Genomic DNA, 22,304 nt, shown 5'->3' with positions numbered 1-22,304 from the left:
TTGTGGATTAAGTGTTAGTCTTTAAAATCTACATGAGTAGAGGGTGAATTTCCCTCATAAAAGCGTCCGAACATTCAGATTAATGATTTACACATCATTAGGTTATCAGATTATTGCGGAGCATAAAAACGGAGCATTAACATATACAAGAAAAGCATTAACATTTTATTAATGATCTTTACTGGATTGAAAGTTTAATGGTTTACCTTTTTAACCAAGCAGCAGTCTGGATATTCCAATTGTCAATGTACATTTTAAGACTTGTAGCCACCTAGAAGAATGTGAAATGACAAAACACATTAATTTTTGCCAGTAGCTACTTGAGATTTAAGTATGTAGCAAGGTTTTAAGCTGCACACATAATTGCCCTATGGCGGACTTGACTCTAGACTGACTTAGTAGGCAAAGACATATTTGGTTCTTAACCAATGCCATCTAGTCCACTCAGACAAATACTCACGCTCCAGTGACCATGTTAAATTAATAGACTAGAAAGGAAAAGGTCATGTAGCATTGTATGTGAAAAAGTAAGGACATCCTATGTAAATTTATTTTTTTTGCCTTATATTTCTGGATGTCAATACTTCACCTTGATCCAAACAGTAAAGATAAAGGTGATGTAATTGAACTAAAAAAAAAAAAAAAAAAAAAAGTGGAAAAACTAGGTACATTTGTCACCGCCTTAAAGGGGTTGTCCCAAGATTAAATCTTATCCTCTAACCACAGGATTGGTGATAACATGCTCATCAGTGGGGGTCCGAACGACGGAGAGGCAGGTCACGCATGTGCTTTGCTGCGCCATTCATTCTCTATGGCACTGCTAGACATAGCCAGGCGCTGTACTCAACTATATCTGGCAGTCCCATAGAAAGTAATTGGAATAGAACATGCACAACCTGCCACTCCATTCATTCGGAGGAATAGGACCCTCGTTCTAGTGATCAGTAGGGGTCCCAGCGGTTGGACCCCCACCGATCAGAATGTTACTAAATATCCTGTGGATAGGAGATAACATTTAATCTTGGGACAACCTCTTTAAAAGGAGCCTATCATATTGAGATTGGAGTCTGATCTGTGGGTAGCAGGTTATAGAGCAGGAGAAGATGACAAGAATATTATATTTGTTTTAGAAAGAGATTAATTATAACCTGTTATTTATTCATTTAAATCCCTGATCGATCAGGGCTCAAGAGTCAAGTTGGCGCACTCATTAAGTGATTTACAGCATTCCCTGTTTGAGTGTAAATAAATAGCGGTCAATAACTGACAAGGACAACCCACTTAAATTTCTCCGCCTATAGAGAGTAGGGGTTTTGAGTTATGCTAAACGTTTCCCCACAAAACTAAATATCAGCTTCTCATGCTTTTTTACAATCTGCCCTCAGATCAGACAGAAATTTAAACGTGTCAGGTTCCCTTTAAAGAGCTAAAATTAGAATTAGGTGCATCAGATCATGTGCAAATGATTCTAACACCATTATAAAGTATGGTGGAGGATCCTGTCTACAGCTCTGTTCCCACTTGTGTTGGTGGGTTCCGTCAGGGTCTATATAATATCTGATGGCAAGAATAGCGCAGCATGCATAAAGTCAATGTGGTCTGTCTGTGACCATTTCGATCCATCGAATGACAGATGTGTCACAGCATCAAGGCCTCCATTATAAACAAAGCTTTATTTAAACCTCAGAAACGTAAGGCGACAATGATCTAATGTGTATTGAAGATCAAATATTGATAAATCCACATAATGTAAAAAAGAAAGACGGTATATTACCATGACAAAGAATTACAAGTATTCTTTCCTAACAATATTACTTCATTCACTGACACCAAGACAGTACTGTGCAATTGTATGCACTATAACTGAAGACACATATATAAGAATTCTTTATGTATTTCTCAGTTTTAATTGCAATAGGAGACAAAATAGGATCAAATGAGCGAAGTTCAAAAGAGGAACTGCTGGGATATTTAAAAAAAAAAAAGAACGAACGCAGAAAGTTCACAAAATTAACCCCTTCGCGCTCAGCGACGTACTATTCCGTCGCGCTAGCCAATACGTTCGCGCTCAGTGACTGAATAGTACGTCGCGGAAGTAATGGCCATTTCGGCCGTCCTCCCGACACATACAGGAGCTGTGACAGCTGCTGTCTCGTACAGCAGCTGCCGCAGCTCCTACAGCGGGGACCGATCGCTGTGTTCCCGCTGATTAACCCCTGAAAAGCCGTGTTCAATAGTGATCACGGCTTTTTAGGGGTTAAGCTACAATCGCCAGCCTAATACGCGAGAGCGGCTGGCGATGGTGACTATGGCAACCGGACACCAAACAATGGCGTCCGGCTCTGCCATCGACGGAAGCCTAGTGGGTCCTGACGAAGTCAGGACCCACTATGCTTGCTGTCAGCGAGTAGCTGACAGCTCTAATACACTGCACTACGCATGTAGTGCAGTGTATTAGAATAGCGATCAGGGCCTCCTGCCCTCATGTCCCCTAGTGGGACAAAGTAATAAAGTTTAAAAAAAGTTTTAAAAAAAAAAATGGTGTGAAAATAAAAGTTTTAAAAGTAATAAAAGTAAAAATCCCCACTTTTCCCTTATCAGTCCTTTATTATTAATAAAAATATATAAACAAATAAACTATCCCCTTAAAGGGAATGTGTTGCCAGAAAAACATGTTTTTTTTTTAAAAATTAAACATTTAGTGTGTGGGTGATTAAACATTGTTCAAATTTTTTTTATTTTTTTGCACGAGTCCATGTAATATTATAAATTATTTCTAATTTATAATACTACCCATTTTTGGTCACTAGATGGAGCTGTTCCCAAAATTGCAGCATTGCAACATTGGGTTAAAAGCCCTCGCTCTAGTGAGCTCTCAGCATCCCCCCCTCCTTTATCCTGGCTAGTGCCGGGATAAACGAGGGGTTTGAAAGGTTTAACCTCCTACACTGTGTGTCGCCATTTTTTGAGGTAACCCACAGTGTAGTAGGTTTACATACAGTAGTAAACACACACAAACACTAACATACATTGAAATCTCTTACCTGCTCCTGCCGCCGCGGCTCCCTCCGGCCCGTCCGCTCCCTTTGCTGCCGCTGTTCCATGTGCACAAGTCCGGAAGCCGCGACCGGAAGTAGTAATATTACTGTCCGGCCGCGACTTCCGGTCCACAGGAAAATGGCGCCGGACGGCGCCAATTTCGAATAGGACTGTGTGGGAGCGGCGCATGCGCAGTTCCCACACAGACGCCGTACACGGCAGTCAATGGGACGGGAGCCGTTCGCAGTCCCTATGGGACTGTGGCTGCCGTATTCCATGTCTGTGTGTGTCGTTAATCGACACACACAGAAATGGAACAAAAAATGGCAGCCCCCATAGGGAAGAAAAAGTGTAAAAATAAGAAAACAGTAAAACACAAACACACAAATGAAAATAAACGTTTTTATTAAAGCACTAACATCTTTAACATATAAAAAAATTATTTGTGATGACACTGTTCCTTTAATGACCAGCCTATTTTAGACGTTAATGACCAAGCTATTTTTTAAGTTTTTCCATCGTCGCATTCCAAGAGCTATAAATTTTTTATTTTTGCGTCGACATAGCTGTATAAGGTCTTGTTTTTGTGGGACAAGTTGTATTTTTTAATAGCACCATTTTGAGGTACATATTATTTATTGATTAACTTTTATTAACTTTTGGGGGGGGGGGGGGGTAGAAAAAAAATCTGAAATTTCGCCACTCTTTTTTGCGTCCTAAATCTATGCCGTTTACCGTGTGCTATAAATAACACAATAACTTTATTCAGCGGGTTGTTACGATTGCAACGATACCAAATTTGTATCGTTTTTGTATGTTTTACTACTTTTACACAGTAAAAACGCTTTTTTTTCAAAATTATTTATTTGTTTTTGTGTCTCCATATTTGAAGAGCCGTAAAGTTTTTATTTTTTCGCCGATGCAGTTGTATGAGGGCTTTTTTTTTGCGGGTCGACTTGTAGTTCTTATTGGTACCATTTTGGAGTAGATGCGACTTTTTTTTTTGTTTTTCTTTATCAAAGTTTATTGAGCTTTCAGTACAAACAAATAACAACTTCAATGCATTTGAACGAGTGGCAGTTCAACTGAACCACTTTAAATGAAATATTTGAATACAATGCAAATGCAATACATAAAGAGTGTATACATTGTCAGCATCAAGAAGTGTACATTATCGTAAGAACCGTTCAATGAGGAACAAATAAACACAGAAGAATTAGTACAATATAATCAATCTGATATATTATATGATATAATGCAAAAATAAGAAACAAGGGGGGAGAAAAGAAAAACAAAATAAACAGAAGGAAGGAAAGCGGGACAGGTAAGGTGTATAGTGGAGAGGGGTGGCCTATAATCAAGACGTACGACCGCCAAAGGAAATTCAGGTGTGTTCTTCCAGCCAACGTGGAAGGGCTTCGCTTTCCGCAAACAGAATCCAGCTCCTCCATGTAGCCATGAATCTGTCTCGTTTTCCATTGTCTCCTGCCAAGAGGCCTTCCATTCTCATGATATGAGTTAATTCGGTTACCCATTCTCGGAGAGAGGGGCATCCCGTGGATTTCCAATGTCTAGGAATCACGCACCTAGCTGCAGTGAGAGTGTCTGAATATACCTTTTTTCAAGGCTGTGACGTTGCCTGGCAAAAGGGACAGTAGTCCAATGGCAGGTTCAATAGGAGTCTGAGAATCAAACAGCACATTATATAGTTCGAATATGTTAGTCCAAAATGGAGAAAATATGGGACATTCCCACCATATGTGCAACATGGTTCCCAAAGCGGAAAGGCAGCGCCAACATTGGTCAGACACGGAGGGAAAGGCTCTATGTAACAAGACCGGGTATCGATACCAACGGGTGAGAATTTTAAAATTCTTTTCCTGTGCGTAACAGGCTGATGGCAGTTTATGGGTAAGCAAAAAAATTTTTTGCCAATCCTAATCCTGTATATGAAACCCCAGTTCACGCTCCCACGCCTGTACATATCTAAGTTGAGACAGCTCAGGGCAGTCACGTAGAAAGACATGCATTGTTGATAACAGTTTGGTCGGTATAGAGGGTATCAGTAGGAAGACTTCCAATGCTGTTTTGTCTAATGTGAGAGCCTCACTGTCTGAGAAAGAGGAAATGTATGCCCTAAGCTGTAGATACTACATCCAAGATAGTCTTTTGTGAGGACAAGATTCCCTCAAGGACAGTAAAGTGGGAAGCTCATGAGTGTCAGTGAGTGTGGAAGAGAGTCTGACATTGTCCTGCTTCTTCCAAGAAAGAAATTCCGCGACTCCCACCGCTGGTGTAAAGTCTGGATTGTCAAATAAAGGAGTGAAAGGACCAGGACAATGGGTTAATTTAAGCGCCGCCGCATCCCTATCCCAAGCCACTAAAAAATTTAGAGTTAACAATGGTAGCATAGAGGTATTTCTGAGCTGTTTGGACGTCCATGGGAGAGATGTTAGTCGCAAAGGGGAAATTTCAAATTCCAGGCGGACCCATTTTTTGTGAGTAGATGATCTAAACCAGTCAGCAATTCTCATCAACAATGCGGCAGAGTGATATTTTTTAAAGACTGGTAGCCCCGCCCCTCCCTCCGATTTTGGTTTGCAGAGCACTTTCAGGCTTATTCGAGGCACTAGCCAAAATGTTCCATGGTGAGAACGTATAAGATAGGGGATAACGGGCATCCCTGTCTGGTACCATTTGAAATGTGCAGTGGATCTGATAATAGCCCATTCACGCGAACCCTAGCTGTAGGTTTTGTATATAAAAGACATTATTTTTCCAAGCATATTGTTACCCAAACCGATTTGTGACAATGCCCTCCCAAGGAATTGCCAACTTAGCCTGTCAAACGCCTTTTCGGCGTCCACAGAGAGCAGGCATGTAGGAATCTGTTGTCGTTGTGCATAAGACATGAGAAGGATGGTCTTGTTTGTATTGTCTCTTGCCTCTCGTCCTTTAACGAATGCCACCTGATCATCATGGATGAGAGACGGTAAGATAGGAGACATGCGTGATGCAATGATCTTCGCAAATAATTTGACATCTACGTTAATCAGTGAAATCGGGCGGACGTTAGGGCAAGACGTAGGATCTTTCCCCAGTTTTGGTAGCAATGTGATGTGTGCCTCAAGCGACTGTTGGGCGAAGCCACATGTTGGAGTGATGGAGTTGAAAACCCTTGTTAAAAAGGGAATTAGAAACTCCTGGAATGTTTTGTCAAATTTGTTATTGAAACCATCAGGACCAGGACTCTTTCCCAATGGAGAATCCTTAAAAGCTTGCAGCACTTCATCCTCCGCGAAATCGGACTCCAACATATCAGAGTCTGCATGGGAAAGAGTGGGGACCGGAGTCTCGTTCAAGTACTCATCTATTTTGGACTGTAGTGTTTCAACCGGGATGTCATGTAAGCTAGCTTTAATGTTGTAAAGTGAAGAATAGTATTGTTGAAAGCCTGTAGTGATGTCCTTGGGATCAGAGACCACCTGCCCTGATGCTGTGTGTAATTTAGGGATATATGCAGCCAATGATCTGGGATGCAGCGCCCTTGCGAGAGGTCGTCCGCATTTGTCAGCGAGTTCATAAAAGTACTTCCGATTCCTGTCTCTGTACCTAGTGTAGGCTTGGTCAAGCAGTTCCCCGAGTTGGTTCCTTGTGAGGCCGAGCTCTGATAGTGTAGTGAGGAGTTGCGTGCATTTATGTTGGGTTTCAAGGACGTGAATCTTATATAATAATTTTGTCATTTGGGCTCCTTTCTCCCTTTTCAGGCGTGATCCATGTTGGATGAGAACTCCTCTTAACACACATTTCAACGCCTCCCATTGCAGTGGTAAGGTTGTTGTGTCAGCTGTATGATTAAGAATGAAGGAGTGAATGGAGTTCTTCATTGCGGTCATACAGACTGTGTCATTTAGGAGATTGTCATTCAGCTTCCAATTCTTAAAATGTTTCGGCTTATCCGGAATGTCTAAAATCAGATACACCGGAGCGTGATCTGACCAGAGTACATTCCCAATCATTGTGGTGGGTTTCCACGTGAGGAGATGGTGACTGAGAAGGAACATGTCAATTCTACTGTATGAATTATGTTACGCAGAAAAATAGGTGTAATCTTTGGTTTGCGGGTGGAGTGTGCGCCAAACATCGACCAACTGCATTGCATGTAATGTGGATGATAAGGCTGACAAATGTGACCTAGGTACCGAGCTTTTACCGGACGATGAGTCAAGATATCTGTCAAACACTAGGTTAAAATCACCTCCAATTACCAGCAGGCCCTCTGAGAAATCCTCCAGCCTTCGCAACAATGACCTGCACACCCTAGCCTGATCCTGATTAGGCAGGTAAAAGTTAGCCAACGTAATCACCTTGCCATGTAGAGAAATTTTGACAAATAAGTAGCGCCCCTCCGTGTCTGACGCCGTCGCCAATACCTTGTGCAATAGGGATTTATGAATTGCAATTGCTTTTGGACTCCGCATTCGTGCTATGATACCACTTAGAGTAGTATTGAGTGCTAAGACGAGGAGTGTGTTTTAAAATGGGTCTCCTGTAAAAACAAGAGTTGGACCCTCTCTTTATGCATGTCATAAAGGATCTGTGCGCGTTTTTCAGGAGTATTAAATCCCCTAACATTCAGGGTGCACATCTTTAGGGAGGCCATCCCCTCACACTAAGAAGGCAGGGAGAGGGGAAGAGGGGGGATAAGGTTAGGTATAGGAGAAATTGAAATAAAAAATAAAACGAACTTCGGAGATGAAGTAAGGAATAAGGGTGAAAACCCGCTCTCTGAATCAGAGAGATATTACAAACAAAGTAACACTGGCGAACCAGTGAATCCCTAAGTGGAAGAGTGACTAGTCAGGAACCCAGCGAACGCTAGACTATCACCCCAGCACTGTTACTGAGAAAATAGAGCAGAAAGAGCAACATTAAATAATACAATAGGAATAAGTATCCAGAGAACAGTATAGCACCAAAAGGAGCTATGGAGAACACCCGTTATGCGGTAGTATCGAAGGCAATATGATATGATACACGAGATGGTGAGGGACCTCATATATACATTCAGAGGCATATAGTGGAACAATACACCATTAAAGTAAAGCATTTATGTAAAGTGCTAATGGACCTCATCTATCTCTAACCTGAGCACAGTTATGTAAAAGCATATCACGTCAAGGCATTCATTCTAGATTCTTTAGAAAACATCATGAACCCTCAACCTGTATCCCTGCAAAATGTATAGAATACAAATATATAATCATGAGAGTTTCCGTGTCAAAGCCGGAAAAGGCTTATAAGTATGCTACATGTGGGTGAGTATATATACTCACGACCACCACTTAATTTTCTGGAACCGGTTCCATCTGTCGTCGCTCCTGACTCCGTCCACGAATGGCTGGAGATCTACCGCCACGTCCTTGGTGCGCACTTTGTCGAAGTAACGGAATTGAAGGCCAGTCCAATATGGAGACTCTTGGGATGTCTAACGCCTCACAGAACTCTTGGATGTCGGCTAGTTCCCGGACGAAGAAGAGAACACCATCTTTCCTCACTTGAAGCTGGAACGGATATCCCCAAGAATATGGAATCCCATGCTCCCGCAGAACATCCAATAAAGGACGCAGGTTTCGGCGCTTATCCAAAGTCATTTTGGAGAGATCAGATAAGAGTTGAAGTTTGGTCCCCTCCCACAAGATATCGCCTTTATCTCTGGCTTTACGTAATATTTCTTCCTTCAGCGTGAAGTAGTGAATGCGGCACAAGATATCTCTCGGCTTATCAGGGTCTGCGTTTCTAGGACCCAGAGTGCGGTGTGCTCTATCAATTTCCAGAGCAGATTCAGGCTCACGTCCCAGGAGAGAGTTGAATAGGCCCTTCAGGGTAGGAACTATAGAGGCAGTGTTGTATGTCTCCGGCAGGCCACGTACACGCAAGTTATTCCGACGGTTGCGGTTTTCATGGTCTTCAGCGATATTAAACAGCATATGGATTTGCTGAGTATGTTGTTCCAACGTCGACTGGTGAGATGCTTGTGCCTGAGATGTCGCTGTAATATCTCCATCCATGCGCTGTACCTGGTCTGTAAGCTGAGAAAGGTTGCATGTCAGCACCTGTATCTCGGATTTGTACGTGGTCTCCAGTCTGCTCACATAAGCTTCCATGTCCCCCTTTGTTGGAACTGCAGCAAGTTGTTGTTTCAGCTCCATAAGCATATTCCCTGGAACGGAGATCATATCTATCGCAGGCATTTGCGTGGTTAGTCCTGTAGTATTCTTCTGAGGTGAAGAGGGGCTAGGAGAGGAGGTTTGGGCTGGAGAGGGGGGGGCTGTAGGGGAAGCGTCCTGTGCTGTGCTTCCATTTCCCCTGGTCCGGCGGTCAGGGCCCGGCGGCGCCATCTTGGATTTCTCTCCCCTCACTGTCGCCAAAATACCTGTGAATGCCTCCGGTAAGTGCCCTCGATTGTGATCTGGACAGTGTGCCTGTATGCCTGGGTGTTCTCCTGCTCATCAGGGTGCCGTTTGCCTCTGCCTTCTCATGCTAAAGAGCGTGCTGGGATGAAGTCTGTAGCGGAGATCTCAGTCCACACGTCCGCTCGGCGCCATTACCAGGCCACGCCCCTAGATGCGACTTTTTGATCACTTTTTAAATCACATTTTTTTAAAGTCAGGATTCACAGAAAACAGCAATTTTTCCAACTTTTTTTATTTATTTTTTTACGGCGTTCACCGTGCGGGTTAAGTAATGTAATAGCTTTATATTTTAATATATAAGCCCCTCAAAGCAACTTCAGAACTGAACTGTAACCTAAAAAAATAAATAAATTAGGCAATACTTCGCTTCTTACATTATACTGATAATGAGCCGTGCCCACCCAGAGATGACCCCAGTTTTGACCGTTTGTATAAACGGAGACCCCTATTAGACCGTTTAAGTGCCCGGTTTTCCCAAGCATTCACCCCCGAGAACTGTATTTCTATTGATGAGTCCTTGGTAGATTTTAAAGGGAGGCTTCAATTCCGCCAGTACCTGCCGGGTAGGAGGGCAAGGTATGGCGTGAAGATGTATAAGCTGCGAGAGTGCATCAGGGTATACCTACAAATTTAGGATATATAAAAGGGAAGGACACCAGTATTCAACCCCCAGAATGCTTCCCCCCCCTTACTGGGAGTTGATGCAAAAATTGTGTGGGATTTGATGCACCCACTGCTGGACCAGGGTTACCACCTCTACCTGGATAATTTTTATACCAGCGTCCCACTCTTCAACTGCCTCGCTTCCAGTCTTGTGGCATGTGGCACTGCTGGAAGAAACCTGAGAGGCCTCCCTAAGACTCAGCAGGGCAAACAAGAAGGGGTGAGCGCAGGGCACATTCTAGCAGCAACATATTGTGTGTCAAGTACTAGGATAAGAGAGATGCCACACCAGTACCCATGTACCAGTACAGAGACCCCCAAACCAGACTGCATCCTGGACTACAATAGGTACATGGGAGGGGTGGACTTGTCAGATCAAGCCCTACAGCGCCATGCGGTGTGGTATAAGAAGCTTGCCGTGCACATCATACCGATGGCTTTGTACAATGTGTACGTGCTACGTCGATGTACAGGCCAGAGGGGAACTTTCCTGGAATTTCAAGAGGTGATTATCAAGAACCTAATCTTTAGGGACCAGGAAGGGGGGGGGGGCACCCAGTACTTCTGGAAGCGGGGCCACACGCATCGTACCAGGGCAACACTTTCCAGGAGAAGTTCCCCAAACTGGCAAGAAGGGAAAAAGTCAAAAGAGGTGCAAAGTCTGCTATAAGAGGGGGATAAGGGAGGACACAATATATCAATGTAAGGCGTGTCCCGAAAAACCAGAGCTCTGTACGAAAGAGTGTTTTGAAATTTATCACAAATCCCTTAGTTTATAATTTACCCCAATTTTACTTACCCAGATGCACTCCGCACAGCTTATCCCCTCTCGTCCTTCCCCTCTGGGCCCTGCTGTTTGCCCAGGCAGCTGATAGCAGCCACATGTAGGGTATTGCCGTACCCGTGAGAACCAACATTACAGTTTATGGGTTGTATGTCTCCGGTCAAAATGCTCACTACACCTCTAGATGAATGCCTTAAGGGTGTAGTTTTTAAAACGGGGTCACTTATTGCGGGTTTCAACTGTACTGGTACCTCAGGGGCTTCTGCATACATTAATTCGCACCAGAAAATCCCCAGTAGGCCAAATGGTGGTCCTTTCCTTCTGAGCCTTCCCATGAGCCCAAACGGCAGTTTATCACCACAAATGGGGTATTGCTACACTCGGTACAAATTGCGCAACAGAATGGGGTATTTTATTTCTTGTGAAAAAAATAAATTTTCAGCCAAAACTACATATTATTGGAAAAAATTAATTTTGTTTTAATTCCCAGCCCAATTCAAATAAGTTCTGTGAAAAAACTATGGGGTCAAAATGGTCACAACACCCATAAATGAATTCCTTGAAGGGTGTAGTTTCAAAAATGGGGTCACTTCTGGTGGGTTTCCATTGCTTTGATACCTCTGGGGCTCTGCAAATGCGACATGGCACCCGAAAACCAATCCAGCAAAATCTGGACTCCAAAGAACAAATAGCGCTCCTTTCCTTCTGAGGCCTCCCATGGGCCCAAACGGCAGTTTATCACCACAAATGGGGTATTGCCACACTAAGGACAAATTGGGCAACAAAATGGGGTATTTTGTTCCCTGTGAAAATAAGAAATTTTGATCACAAATGACATTTTATTGGAAAAAAAGACTTTTTTAATTTCACAGCCCAATTCAAATAGGTGCTGTGAAAAAACTGTGCGGTCAAAATGGTAACAACCACCATAAATTAATTCCTTGAGGGGTGTAGTTTCCAAAATGGGGTCACTATTGGGGGATTCCTACTGTTTTGGCACCTCAACACCTCTTCAAACCTGGCATGCTGCCTAAAATATATTCTAATAAAAAAAAAAAGAGGCCTCAAAATGCACTAGGTGCTTCTTTGCTTCTAGGGCTTGTGTTTTAGTCCATGAGCGCAGTAGAGCCACATGTGGGACATTTCTAAAAACTGTAGAATCTGGACAATACATATTTAGTAGTGTTTCTCTGGTAAAACCTTCTGTGTTACAGAAAAAAATTTGAATAAAATTGAAATTCAGCAAGAAAAATGAACTTTGCTTTAATTCCTGTGAAATGCCTGAAGGGTTAAAAAACTTTCTAAATGCTGTTTTGAATACTTTGAGGGGTCTAGTTTTTAAAATGGGGTGTTTTATGGGGGTTTCTAATACATAGGCCCCTCAAAGCCACTTCAGAACTGAAGAGGCACCTTAAAAAAAAGGCTTTTGAAATTTACTTAAAAATTGAGAAATTGCGGTTTATGTTCTAAGCCTTGTAACGTCCAAGAAAAATAAAAGAATGTTCAAAAAACAATGCTAATTTAAACTAGACATATGGGAAATGTGAACTACCGTGTTTCCCCGATAGTAAGACACCCCCGATTGTAAGACGTATCGGGGGTTTCAGGGGGGTCGGCTAATATAAGCCGTACCCCGAAAGTAAGACATATGTCTTACTTTCGGGAAAACACGGGGGTATTGCCGCCTCCTGCCCACTTCCGAGCCGCCCCCCTCTCCATACGTCACCGCGCCGGATATATCCGTCCTCAGCAGCTGCTAGTTCGCGCAGGAGGACGGATATATCCGTCCTGTGATGGCGCGGGTACTGAGACTGTACCCACGCGATCAGCGGCAGGAGCACGGCTGTTATACACAGCCTGGCTCCTGCTGCAACTGCCGGAATCGAAGCGCGCGCCGATTCCGGCAGTTTAACCCATTAAATGCCGCTGTCAATAGTGACAGCGGCATTTAATGTGTTTGACAGAGGGGGGAGCTCCCTCTGTCACCCGATCGGCGCCCCCGCAAACAAATCGCGGGTCGCCGTCGGGTTTCCATGACAGCCGGGGGTCTAACAAAGACCCCCAGGTCTGCCTTCAGCATCTGCCTGTTAGGCGATGCCGGAGGCATGACCTAATAGGTTGCCTGTCAGTTTTACACTGACAGGCAATAATGCTTCGGTATACTAAGTATACCAAAGCATTATATATGCGATCGGCACATCGCATAGTGAAGTCCCCTGGTGGGACTAAAAAAAAAAATGTAAAACAGTTAAATAAAGTTTGTGAAAAAAAAAATTAAAAAAAAAATTCGACAATTTTTTTCAAATATAAGACATACCCCGAAAGTAAGACATAGTGGGGCTTTTGGGGATAAAAAGAAAGTAAGACACTGTCTTACTTTCGGGGAAATACGGTAGTAACTATTTTGGGTGGTATAACCGTCTGTTTTACAAGCAGATGCATTTAAATTCTGAAAAATTCTATTTTTTCCAAATTTTCTCTAAAATTTTGCAATTTTTCACCAATAAACACTGAATATATCGACCAAATTTTACCACGAACATGAAGCCCAATGTGTCACGAGAAAACAAACTCAGAATCGCTTGGATAGGTTTAAGCATTCCGACGTTATTACCACATAAAGTGAAATATGTCAGATTTGAAAAATGGGCTCTGAGCCTTAAGGACAAAACTAGGCTGCACCCTTAAGGGGTTAAAGATGCTCTGTCACCAGATTCTCAAACCCCTATCTCCTATTGCATGTGATCGGCGCTGCAATGTAGATAACAGCAACGTTTTTTTTTTTGTTTTTTTAAAACGTTCATTTTTGGCCAAGTTGTGAGCGATTTTATATTTATGCAAATGAGCTTTGAAATGGACAACTGGGCGTTTTTTTTCCGTTATGTCCAACTGGGCGTTTGTGTTTTTAACTTGGCGTGTTTATGTGTATGACGCTGACCAATCCGTGACCAGTCAGCATCATACACTCCTCTCCTGAAATATTCTGTGCTGCTGTGAACTCTGCTCCACAGAGTTTAAGAGAGCACAGAGTATTTCAGGAGCCACGTTCTGCTTCCGTAGGTTAACGGGGTAGCAGCACTGCAAAGACCGCACGGAGAATTCACCGGCAGTCAGGATAGAACGTAGCAGCTAGATGAGGGGAACACACCCAGCTGCTAAGTGAGACACAGCAGGGCGCGCTTCCAACACAACCGTGCTGTTAGCTATACAGCTGACGGCTGTCAGCCGTGCAGTAGGATCGTGTGCGGGGGGGTGACTTGCCAATCATGTGAAGGTGTTGAGGACAGGAGCGGAAGAGAGAGGTAACAGACTGAGAGCTACGTAATGGTAAGAGCAGAGTTCACAGCAGCACAGAATATTTCAGGAGAGGAGCGTGCAGATGTTGAGGAGTGTATAATGCTGACTGGTCACGGATTGGTCAGCGTCATACACATAAAACACGCCCAGTTAAAAACACAATACACGCCCAGTTGGACATTTCAAAGCTCATTTGCATAAATATAAAATAGCTCATAACTTGGCCAAAAATGAATGTTTTTAAAAAAAACAAAACGTTGCGGTTATCTACATTGCAGCGCCGATCACATGCAATAGGAGATAGGGATTTGAGAATCTGGTGACAGAGCCTCTTTAAGTATCAATACATAGTGGCAGTTTTATTAAATAGATTTTCTTCCGAAACAAGCCATTTTATTGTAAACTCACCTCTATATTCCATATATTAAGATTACTGATTAGATCCCATCGGAAACTGCCATCCTCATCTATTCCATTAAATCCATATCCTGCTGCATTATTTATCGCATCAGCTGTACAAATTAAAAGTAATTCAAAGACTAAGTTTTAGTGCCATTAAACTGGAGTATCATAATATAACTGATACAAATAAATAATATAGGATAAAAACGCAAACATTTCTTGTAATGCACCGGTTTTAGCATTGTTGTTTAGTTATCTACAACTATGTTCCAGAACCAGTGGCTTAGGATACTACTGTGCCCCAATGAACCATATCACTGGCACTTGGCTACTAAGTGAAGATCATATTACAAGGACTTCACAATACAATCAGAATGGCAAAACTGGACTTTGTGCCCATACAAAATAACAGCAATTTTGCAGTTTCTACACTGAAATGAATTTTTGAAGTTCAATTTGACCTTGTTAGTTATCAGCTGTAAATTCTTAATATAATTTAAACATTAATATGATTTTGGTCATTCCATTAAAGGGGTTGTCCAATAGAATAACATATGGCAACAGTTTTAAAATTAATATAACTCCTTTATTCTCTACGGTTTGCTGCTGTATAGTCTGTAATATTTACAATGTGAAAACATATGCGGAGGAGACTGCCCACCCTGCCCTTACTTAAAGGAACAGTGTTACCACAATTTTTTTTTTAATATGTTAAAGATGTTAGTGCTTTATTAAAAACGTTTGGATTAATTTGTGTGTTTGTGTGTTACTTTTTCTTATTTTTACACTTCTTCCCTATGGGGGCTGCCATTTTTTTTTCCATTTCTGTATGTGTCGATTAACGACACATACAGACATGGAATACGGCAGCTCCAGTCCCATAGGGACTGCGAACGGGGCCCGTTCCATCCACTATCGTGTACGCCGCTGTGTGGGAACGGCGCATGCGCCGCTCCCACACATTTCAATTTGAAATGCGCGCCGTCCGGCGCCATTTTCCTGTGGACCGGAAGTCGCGGCCGGACAGCAAGATTACTACTTCCGGTCGCGGCTTCCGGACTTGTGCACATGGAGCAGCGGCAGCAGACGGAGCGGATGGACCGGAGGCGACTGGAGCAGGTAAGGGATTTCTATGTATGTTTGTGTTCAGTGTGTGTTTACTACTGTATGTAAACCTTCTACACTGTGTGTTCGCTCAAAAAATGGCGACACACAGTGTAGGAGGTTAGACCGTTCAAACCCCTCGTTTCTCCCGGCACTAGCCAGGATAAAGGAGGGGGGGGGATGCTGAGAGCTCACTAGAGCGAGGGCTTTTTACCCAATTTTGCAGCATAAAGCAATGTGGTTGCTTTACCACATGCAATGCTGCAATTTTGGGAATGGCTCCATCTAGTGACCAGCAATGGGAAATATTATAAATTAGAATCCAATTTATAATATTTCCTGACTCGTGAAAAAAAAATAAAAAATTAGAACAATGTTTAATCACCTATACACTAATTGTTTAACTAAAAAAAAAATAAAAAATAAAAAAATCATGTTTTGCCGGCAACACATTCCCTTTAAGTGCATTTGCTGTGGGCTGAAGGACTAGGCCCTATGGATGGACTTGTGCAACTATTTTTTTGTGACGACTCGCTCTCCCCACCGTTTACTCACCTCTGGTCAGTAACGTCCTTCCTCTGTACCACGCCGCTCCTCTGCTTCTGCGCCCTACTGCGCAGGTACTGACCCTTGCTTGTTTTAATGGGCCAGCGCATGCCAATATTATTCCCCCAGGAATCCCTGGGCTTTCAAAGGCCTTCCTTCTCTGGAACACATTGCCAGCAATTCCTGTGTACCGACCATTGCCTATTTTGAACATCCATGCCTGTTGCGACTTATAGATACGTTTACCGTGATAAATCTTTGCCGCCTGCCCTGAACTATAGCTACGTTAACCGTTGGGTTGTTTTTATAAACACTTGATTTTGAATTTAAGTTTCGAATGGATCTAAAGGTCTGAAATGGGGATTTTTGGACAGTTTTACATTTATTTCATCCCTTGAAGTTTTATTGGTTGAGTGCTGAGGGCATCTACATCCATTTACTCCGGGGGTAAAGACCTGGGGTTCTCCTGCATTGAAGCCCACATCCCTTTGACTCCGCTCCCCGGAGTAGCCCCAAATCAATTCCCTTGGTGACATGGAGGGTTCACACCACAACCTGCTAGTCCAGTTACATGCCATTCCTTGGGCTTTGTTACATCTATGATGTAAAGAATGGTCTAAAGAATACGGAATCCATAGAACCAAATATGGAGTTCAAATGTGGTACACATCTAATAGGCATGGTCCATTTTGTCCACTCCGCTACCAAACCGTAATCGAGAAAATGGCAACATGGTGTAAAGCACGGGTCTCAAACACATGCGCCCCGAGGCTGTTGTCCACGGCCCACGGGGCACCATAGCTTCCTCGGGAGAGGAAAGTGCAGGCCAAAGGAAGAACGCGCCGGCGCTCCTTCATGACTTAATGAAGGAGAACAGTCCCCTTCCCGCGCTGAATCGTTGGTGGTAGATGAGAAATGGCCACACAGCCCACTGTAGATATCGCCCCACACACCTCCCTGTAGATAGCACTACATTCCACCCGGGGACCTCCCAACCATTCCGGATTCAGCATGACAGTCCCAGACTCCGGGCGGTGTCCCGCTGTCCCAGGCCCGCTGTCAACTGTATCTGCGTCCTCAGGACGCAGATACAGTTGAACCCAATGCTGGAGAGGAACCATCAGGTCAATGTATATGGCCGTACGGATCTTGCAGTCTGCAAAACCATGTATTCGTTTCAGTCCATTAGTCCGCAAAAACCTCCTGTAGTGCATCCAACTGTCATCGGTATTCACGGATCCACAAAAAAAATATTACAAAAATTCAGGGACGGTAATGCATAACGGGCGAGTCCATGCCGTAAAAAAAAAAAAAAAAAAAGACCATAAAAATACATGTCATGTGTTTTTGCGGGCTGGATCCGCAGCCCTCCAACAGATTTGTGATCATCATGAGCATGGGGCCATAAAGACAAAAGGGTCCATGTTCAATACACAAAATTGCTAATAGCACACGAAAAAAAAAAAAAAAGGTCATGTGCATTAGGCCCAAGTCTGAATCCACATAAGAATGGCAAAAAGCAACAAACAAAAATACAAATAAAAATCTGAGTGACTCCATACGAGGCTTGGTCATCGGGGCTAGACTAGCCAGGGCAAGTATTTGAAAAAAATGGCAAGTTTTCTCCTGCAATCGTGTTGAGAGTTAACAAAGAATGGTGTGCGCGAGGAAACCCATCCAGCCAAAGGGGATCTTGTGGACGTCAAGAAGTGGTCGACTAAAAGGGGTCAGAGGAGGATGTTAAGAATCGATCTGGCGCATAGTCAAGCACATTGCAGCCGAATACAATGCTGGGGCTCCAACTAATGTGTCAGAATGCACAACTTGTCGTTCCTTAGCATCAAATTGGTTAGAGCAGTAGACGACCCATTTGATTGCCATTGTTGTCGAAGGGAAACAAAGTCAAGATTCCAGTGGACAAAAGAACACAAAAGTTGGATCACTGAGAAGTGAAAAACCATTGTTTAGTAAGATAAATCCAAATTTTCAGGGAACCATGCCGATGGGATGGTCAAAATTTGATGCTAGAAGAATGAATCGATGAACCCTTTCCATCCAGTGTGAACACTTCAGGCTGGTACACCCTGGGTTCTCGGATACCTGTTAATGAACATTTGAATATTATGACTTACTTAAACATTGTGGCCAACCAAGTTCCTCCCTTCATTGCAACGGTTTACCCTAAAGAACACTTTAGCGGCAACTGCAAGAAGCAATTCCGTCCGCATGGGCCAATATTCCGACAGAACAATTTCAACACCTAGTGGAATATATTTAAAAACAAATTGCTGCGGTACTGAAGGCCAAAAGAGGTCGAACATGCTACTAGATAGTGGTCTCTACTAAAGTGGCCATTCAGTTTATATGCCTATGATCGTGATTGTATTAATGGTTCACTGACCTCTTAGCAGCTAAAGATGCAAACAATGCAGTATGAGGTTTAGAAAGCAATGCAATGAAACCACCAAATCAACCAACACCCCACCCATTGTGCCGTTGCCTGCTGCATAGGAGGAGAATGATTAAGTGGTTAAGCATCAAAGCAGAGTCTATACTAAGAAAAAGTTCTCATATTAATTCCTAAAATGAACTCACCTAACGTCCAAGCAAAGTAATATTTAGGTTTACAAGCCATTGATGCAATATAGAGGTAAACGAGCTTCCAAAGCAAAGAAGATTCATCAATGAATTTGTCGTCCAACATAAAAATAAGCGGGAAAGCTTTGGATACAGTGAGGAACAGAATAAGTGACACCACACAAATCATTAGCTTGATTATCACAGCTTTCTGGAAAAAAACAACAACAGTCAAGTGCTTTAGGTAGAGTACTGAGGTACTATTTTACAGGGCGGATGGAAATACAATTGTGTCTTGCCTTCACTTATCTCGAAACCAGACATATCCCGAGATGTGTGGCGAGAGATGTTAAACATGAAAAAAAAAAAAAATACCACTGGTGGATGCCTTTGTTGCATTCCATCCGTCAGCCATAGACGCCCAATGTAAAAAAAAAAAATTATAATAATATATGTTTGACGTATACATTTTTTTACTGGATGGCTGAGACTCATGCCTCTAATGGATGCCATCCATCAGCTATAGACACGTTTTCTTTTTTTTATTATTTTATAAATGGATGGTGTGAGATTGTATTGAATTGGTTTCATGACCAAATTGGCTTTGCCGGCGCAAAGGGGGCAGAGTTTCATCACACTGTACTTGCTCGGTGTGATAGATCAGTGACATAGAACTTCTGTACTCACACCATAGAGTATCAGTGTATCCTAATTGATGTAGCTTTACACTTTTCTCCCTGAATCCTGCTTGTGATAGATTTCTGTGTCATCCCTTACAAGAAGGATGCAGGGGAGAGCATTGAGTACCAGCATCTCATAGAAATACACTGGAGCTTCTGCACACAGGACACACAGATAGCAAAGACAGGCAATATGAGTGAGGGGCATTCTATAACTCTGCAGCTAATCATTGTATAGACACACTAATTATATAACTGCACATCTGGACCCATGGAACTATATGCATGGGTGACATGCAGAAAAATAAAGGTGGAGCTGGGTGGGGAGGTCTCAGAGCTGCCAGAAGGGGCTTGATCGTTGATTATGTAATCCTGTAGTTCACAAGAACTCAGCCACACAGAAGAGACTGACCTCCTGTCTACACATGAGAGCATGGTCTATTTTGGTTGTCAGACTAAGATAACATGACTCAGGTGCCCATAAAGAAAGGGTTCATAATGTTGGGATGCAACTGAGCTGGGAAGGAACAAATGACACTGCTAGAATATTGCTAGTAAGCATAATAATATGTGCAAAATGAAAAGAAAAAGTATCTATGTATGTATTCAAGGGTAGACACCTGTATGTGGAAGTTATTGACTACTGTAAAAGCGTTCCAACCAGTGCTCCATGGTCTCAAATTAGTATCAGGGCAGTTTGTCAATATTATTAAATGATTGCTAATAAGATTAATATAGTTATTTGGTACATAGGTATTGTAATATAATGATCTGCGCACTCTATTATACTATTATTTGAGCAATATATAGCAGTATTTTTTAGGCATTGGAATACAGTATTATGTAAGAACTATATGAAACGATTACTATTATACATCTACAAATGGAGTAGTATTGCATGTGTGACCCATGTAGTCAGGGAGCGTGGCTATGACAGATACAAGGTATGAAGACACAGATTTCCATCCCTTCTATAACCTAAATTCGAAGTCTGCCTCTGCTCTTATGATAAATACATTGTCATCTTACAACCCCACAATCTGGATAGCAAACATGGCCATTCAGTAAAACTATGTGAAAGGTTTGTCCTCATCCAATATAAAGAGGGCATGAATCATCATAGACACCGCTATAACTGTAGTACTGCATATGACATATTTCAAATGGTTTATTTTAAGATCCTTCATGATTAAGTCCCTATAAATAGATAAATGAGATTGCCAGTTATCTATACTTTCAACTTTTTTTTCCATTTAAAAAAAAAAAAACTATGAAGAAAAAGTAAAATGTAGCACTTACACTAGGAGAAGGCTGTATTAATATGGTGTACTCTTTTCCTCTGTCTTCTAGTAACTTTGATTGTATATGTCGTCCTTCTATAAATTCAACATAGTCATTGAAGTTGCTACATGGCCCAGCCAGGATGCTCATAAAATTGAGGTGGTAGCTAATGTACTCCAGAAAAGTTGGTTTTCCCCTGAAAATATGTTCATAGTAATTATATAGTAGTTTTATAAATGCTTTCCCAGTATCATTAGTACAACCCATGAACTATTACAGACAGTTATAAAGCAATGCATAGACATTAAAGAGAACCTGTCACCTGCCCAAAAAACTGTAGCTGGCATCTCAGTTAGATTGCAGGCGCCTCACAGTTTCTGCCACTTAATTTTTTTTTATACTAGCCACCACCGTTCTGGAGATATCAGGGCTGTTAGTTCTGGTGTCCTATATGCCCTATATGTCCTAATGCCTTTTGGTAACACCTGTCGCTTGATAAGGGGTATCCGCCCACTTAATAGTCAAATGCCTCATTCGTATATCCGACAAGAGAACTAACGGCCCCAATATCTCAGGAACGGTGGGGGCTAGAAGAAAATAAAAAATAAAAAAGCATGAGAATCTGTGAGGCGCCTGCATTTCCACAAACCATGATATATTTAAATGTTGAATTAAAATTTACTATGACAACATAAACATCCTAAAATGAATCTGAAACCATATCTTATTATAGCACCCGGTTCATAACAATGTGGATATTTTTCTAGTTAACATCGGCATACAATATGAATTTAAGTAACTTCCCTTTACTACTTTAAATACAGTAATATTGTAAAATACAAAAAAAAAAAATTACTTACTTTATAGAATTTTTTAATTGTTCCTTGCTGAGCAAATGTGGATTTTGGCACATTCCTACAATACAATACAATAGGACAACAAACTCAATAGCTGCAAGATAAAAACATTTTTTTAAAAAACTTGTTTTTATCACATCATTACTTGACCATGTTCTAACTCTGCTGTAAATACTTCAGAGTTCCTCCACCCTGCGGTAGGATGTGTGCCAATCCTAAGAGTTTTCCAAAAGCTATTTCCTGTATGGTTACTGGCCTCTGTAATGACCGGCAACTGTATGTATACCATTCCATTGATAAAACCTGCTTTTCTCACCTCTACCCAAGTCATTCCAAAGATTAATGCTTTAAAAATGACAATTTGTAAAAAAAGAAGGAAATGAAAAGGCCGCATAGTAATCTATAAAAATGGTATGATTCACTTATTTATAATAGTGTATTACAGTAAGTTATATGGAATAATGCCACACTGCTGAATATTACAGGACTCGGATGAAGACCTATTTATCACCACCATTTCACTACATTTACACATCATAAATTTTGGCTAACATTAAGTTTATATTGTCTAAAGAGACAAATCTCACCTTTCCTTTGC

The 22,304-nt window shown here is 42.1% G+C and overlaps 1 protein-coding gene across 2 annotated transcripts in view; it reads right to left on the bottom strand.

Moving 5' to 3' along the window:
* MBOAT1 (membrane bound glycerophospholipid O-acyltransferase 1) overlaps positions 1 to 22,304 on the bottom strand; it is a 92,142-nt gene that overhangs the window by 8,390 nt on the left and 61,448 nt on the right. For both annotated transcript variants that reach the window (XM_075826583.1, XM_075826582.1), the window contains exons 6-10: positions 21,710 to 21,764; positions 20,868 to 21,045; positions 18,907 to 19,099; positions 14,668 to 14,771; positions 207 to 271 (exon numbers count right to left, since the gene is read on the bottom strand). In XM_075826583.1, the coding sequence (XP_075682698.1) occupies positions 207 to 271; positions 14,668 to 14,771; positions 18,907 to 19,099; positions 20,868 to 21,045; positions 21,710 to 21,764 (595 nt within the window). The remainder of the gene's footprint in view (positions 1 to 206; positions 272 to 14,667; positions 14,772 to 18,906; positions 19,100 to 20,867; positions 21,046 to 21,709; positions 21,765 to 22,304) is intronic.

The sequence above is a fragment of the Rhinoderma darwinii genome, chromosome 5 (genome assembly GCF_050947455.1).
Source record: "Rhinoderma darwinii isolate aRhiDar2 chromosome 5, aRhiDar2.hap1, whole genome shotgun sequence".
In the NCBI taxonomy this organism is placed as follows: domain Eukaryota; kingdom Metazoa; phylum Chordata; class Amphibia; order Anura; family Rhinodermatidae; genus Rhinoderma; species Rhinoderma darwinii.
This window is presented reverse-complemented; position numbering and strand designations above follow the sequence as displayed.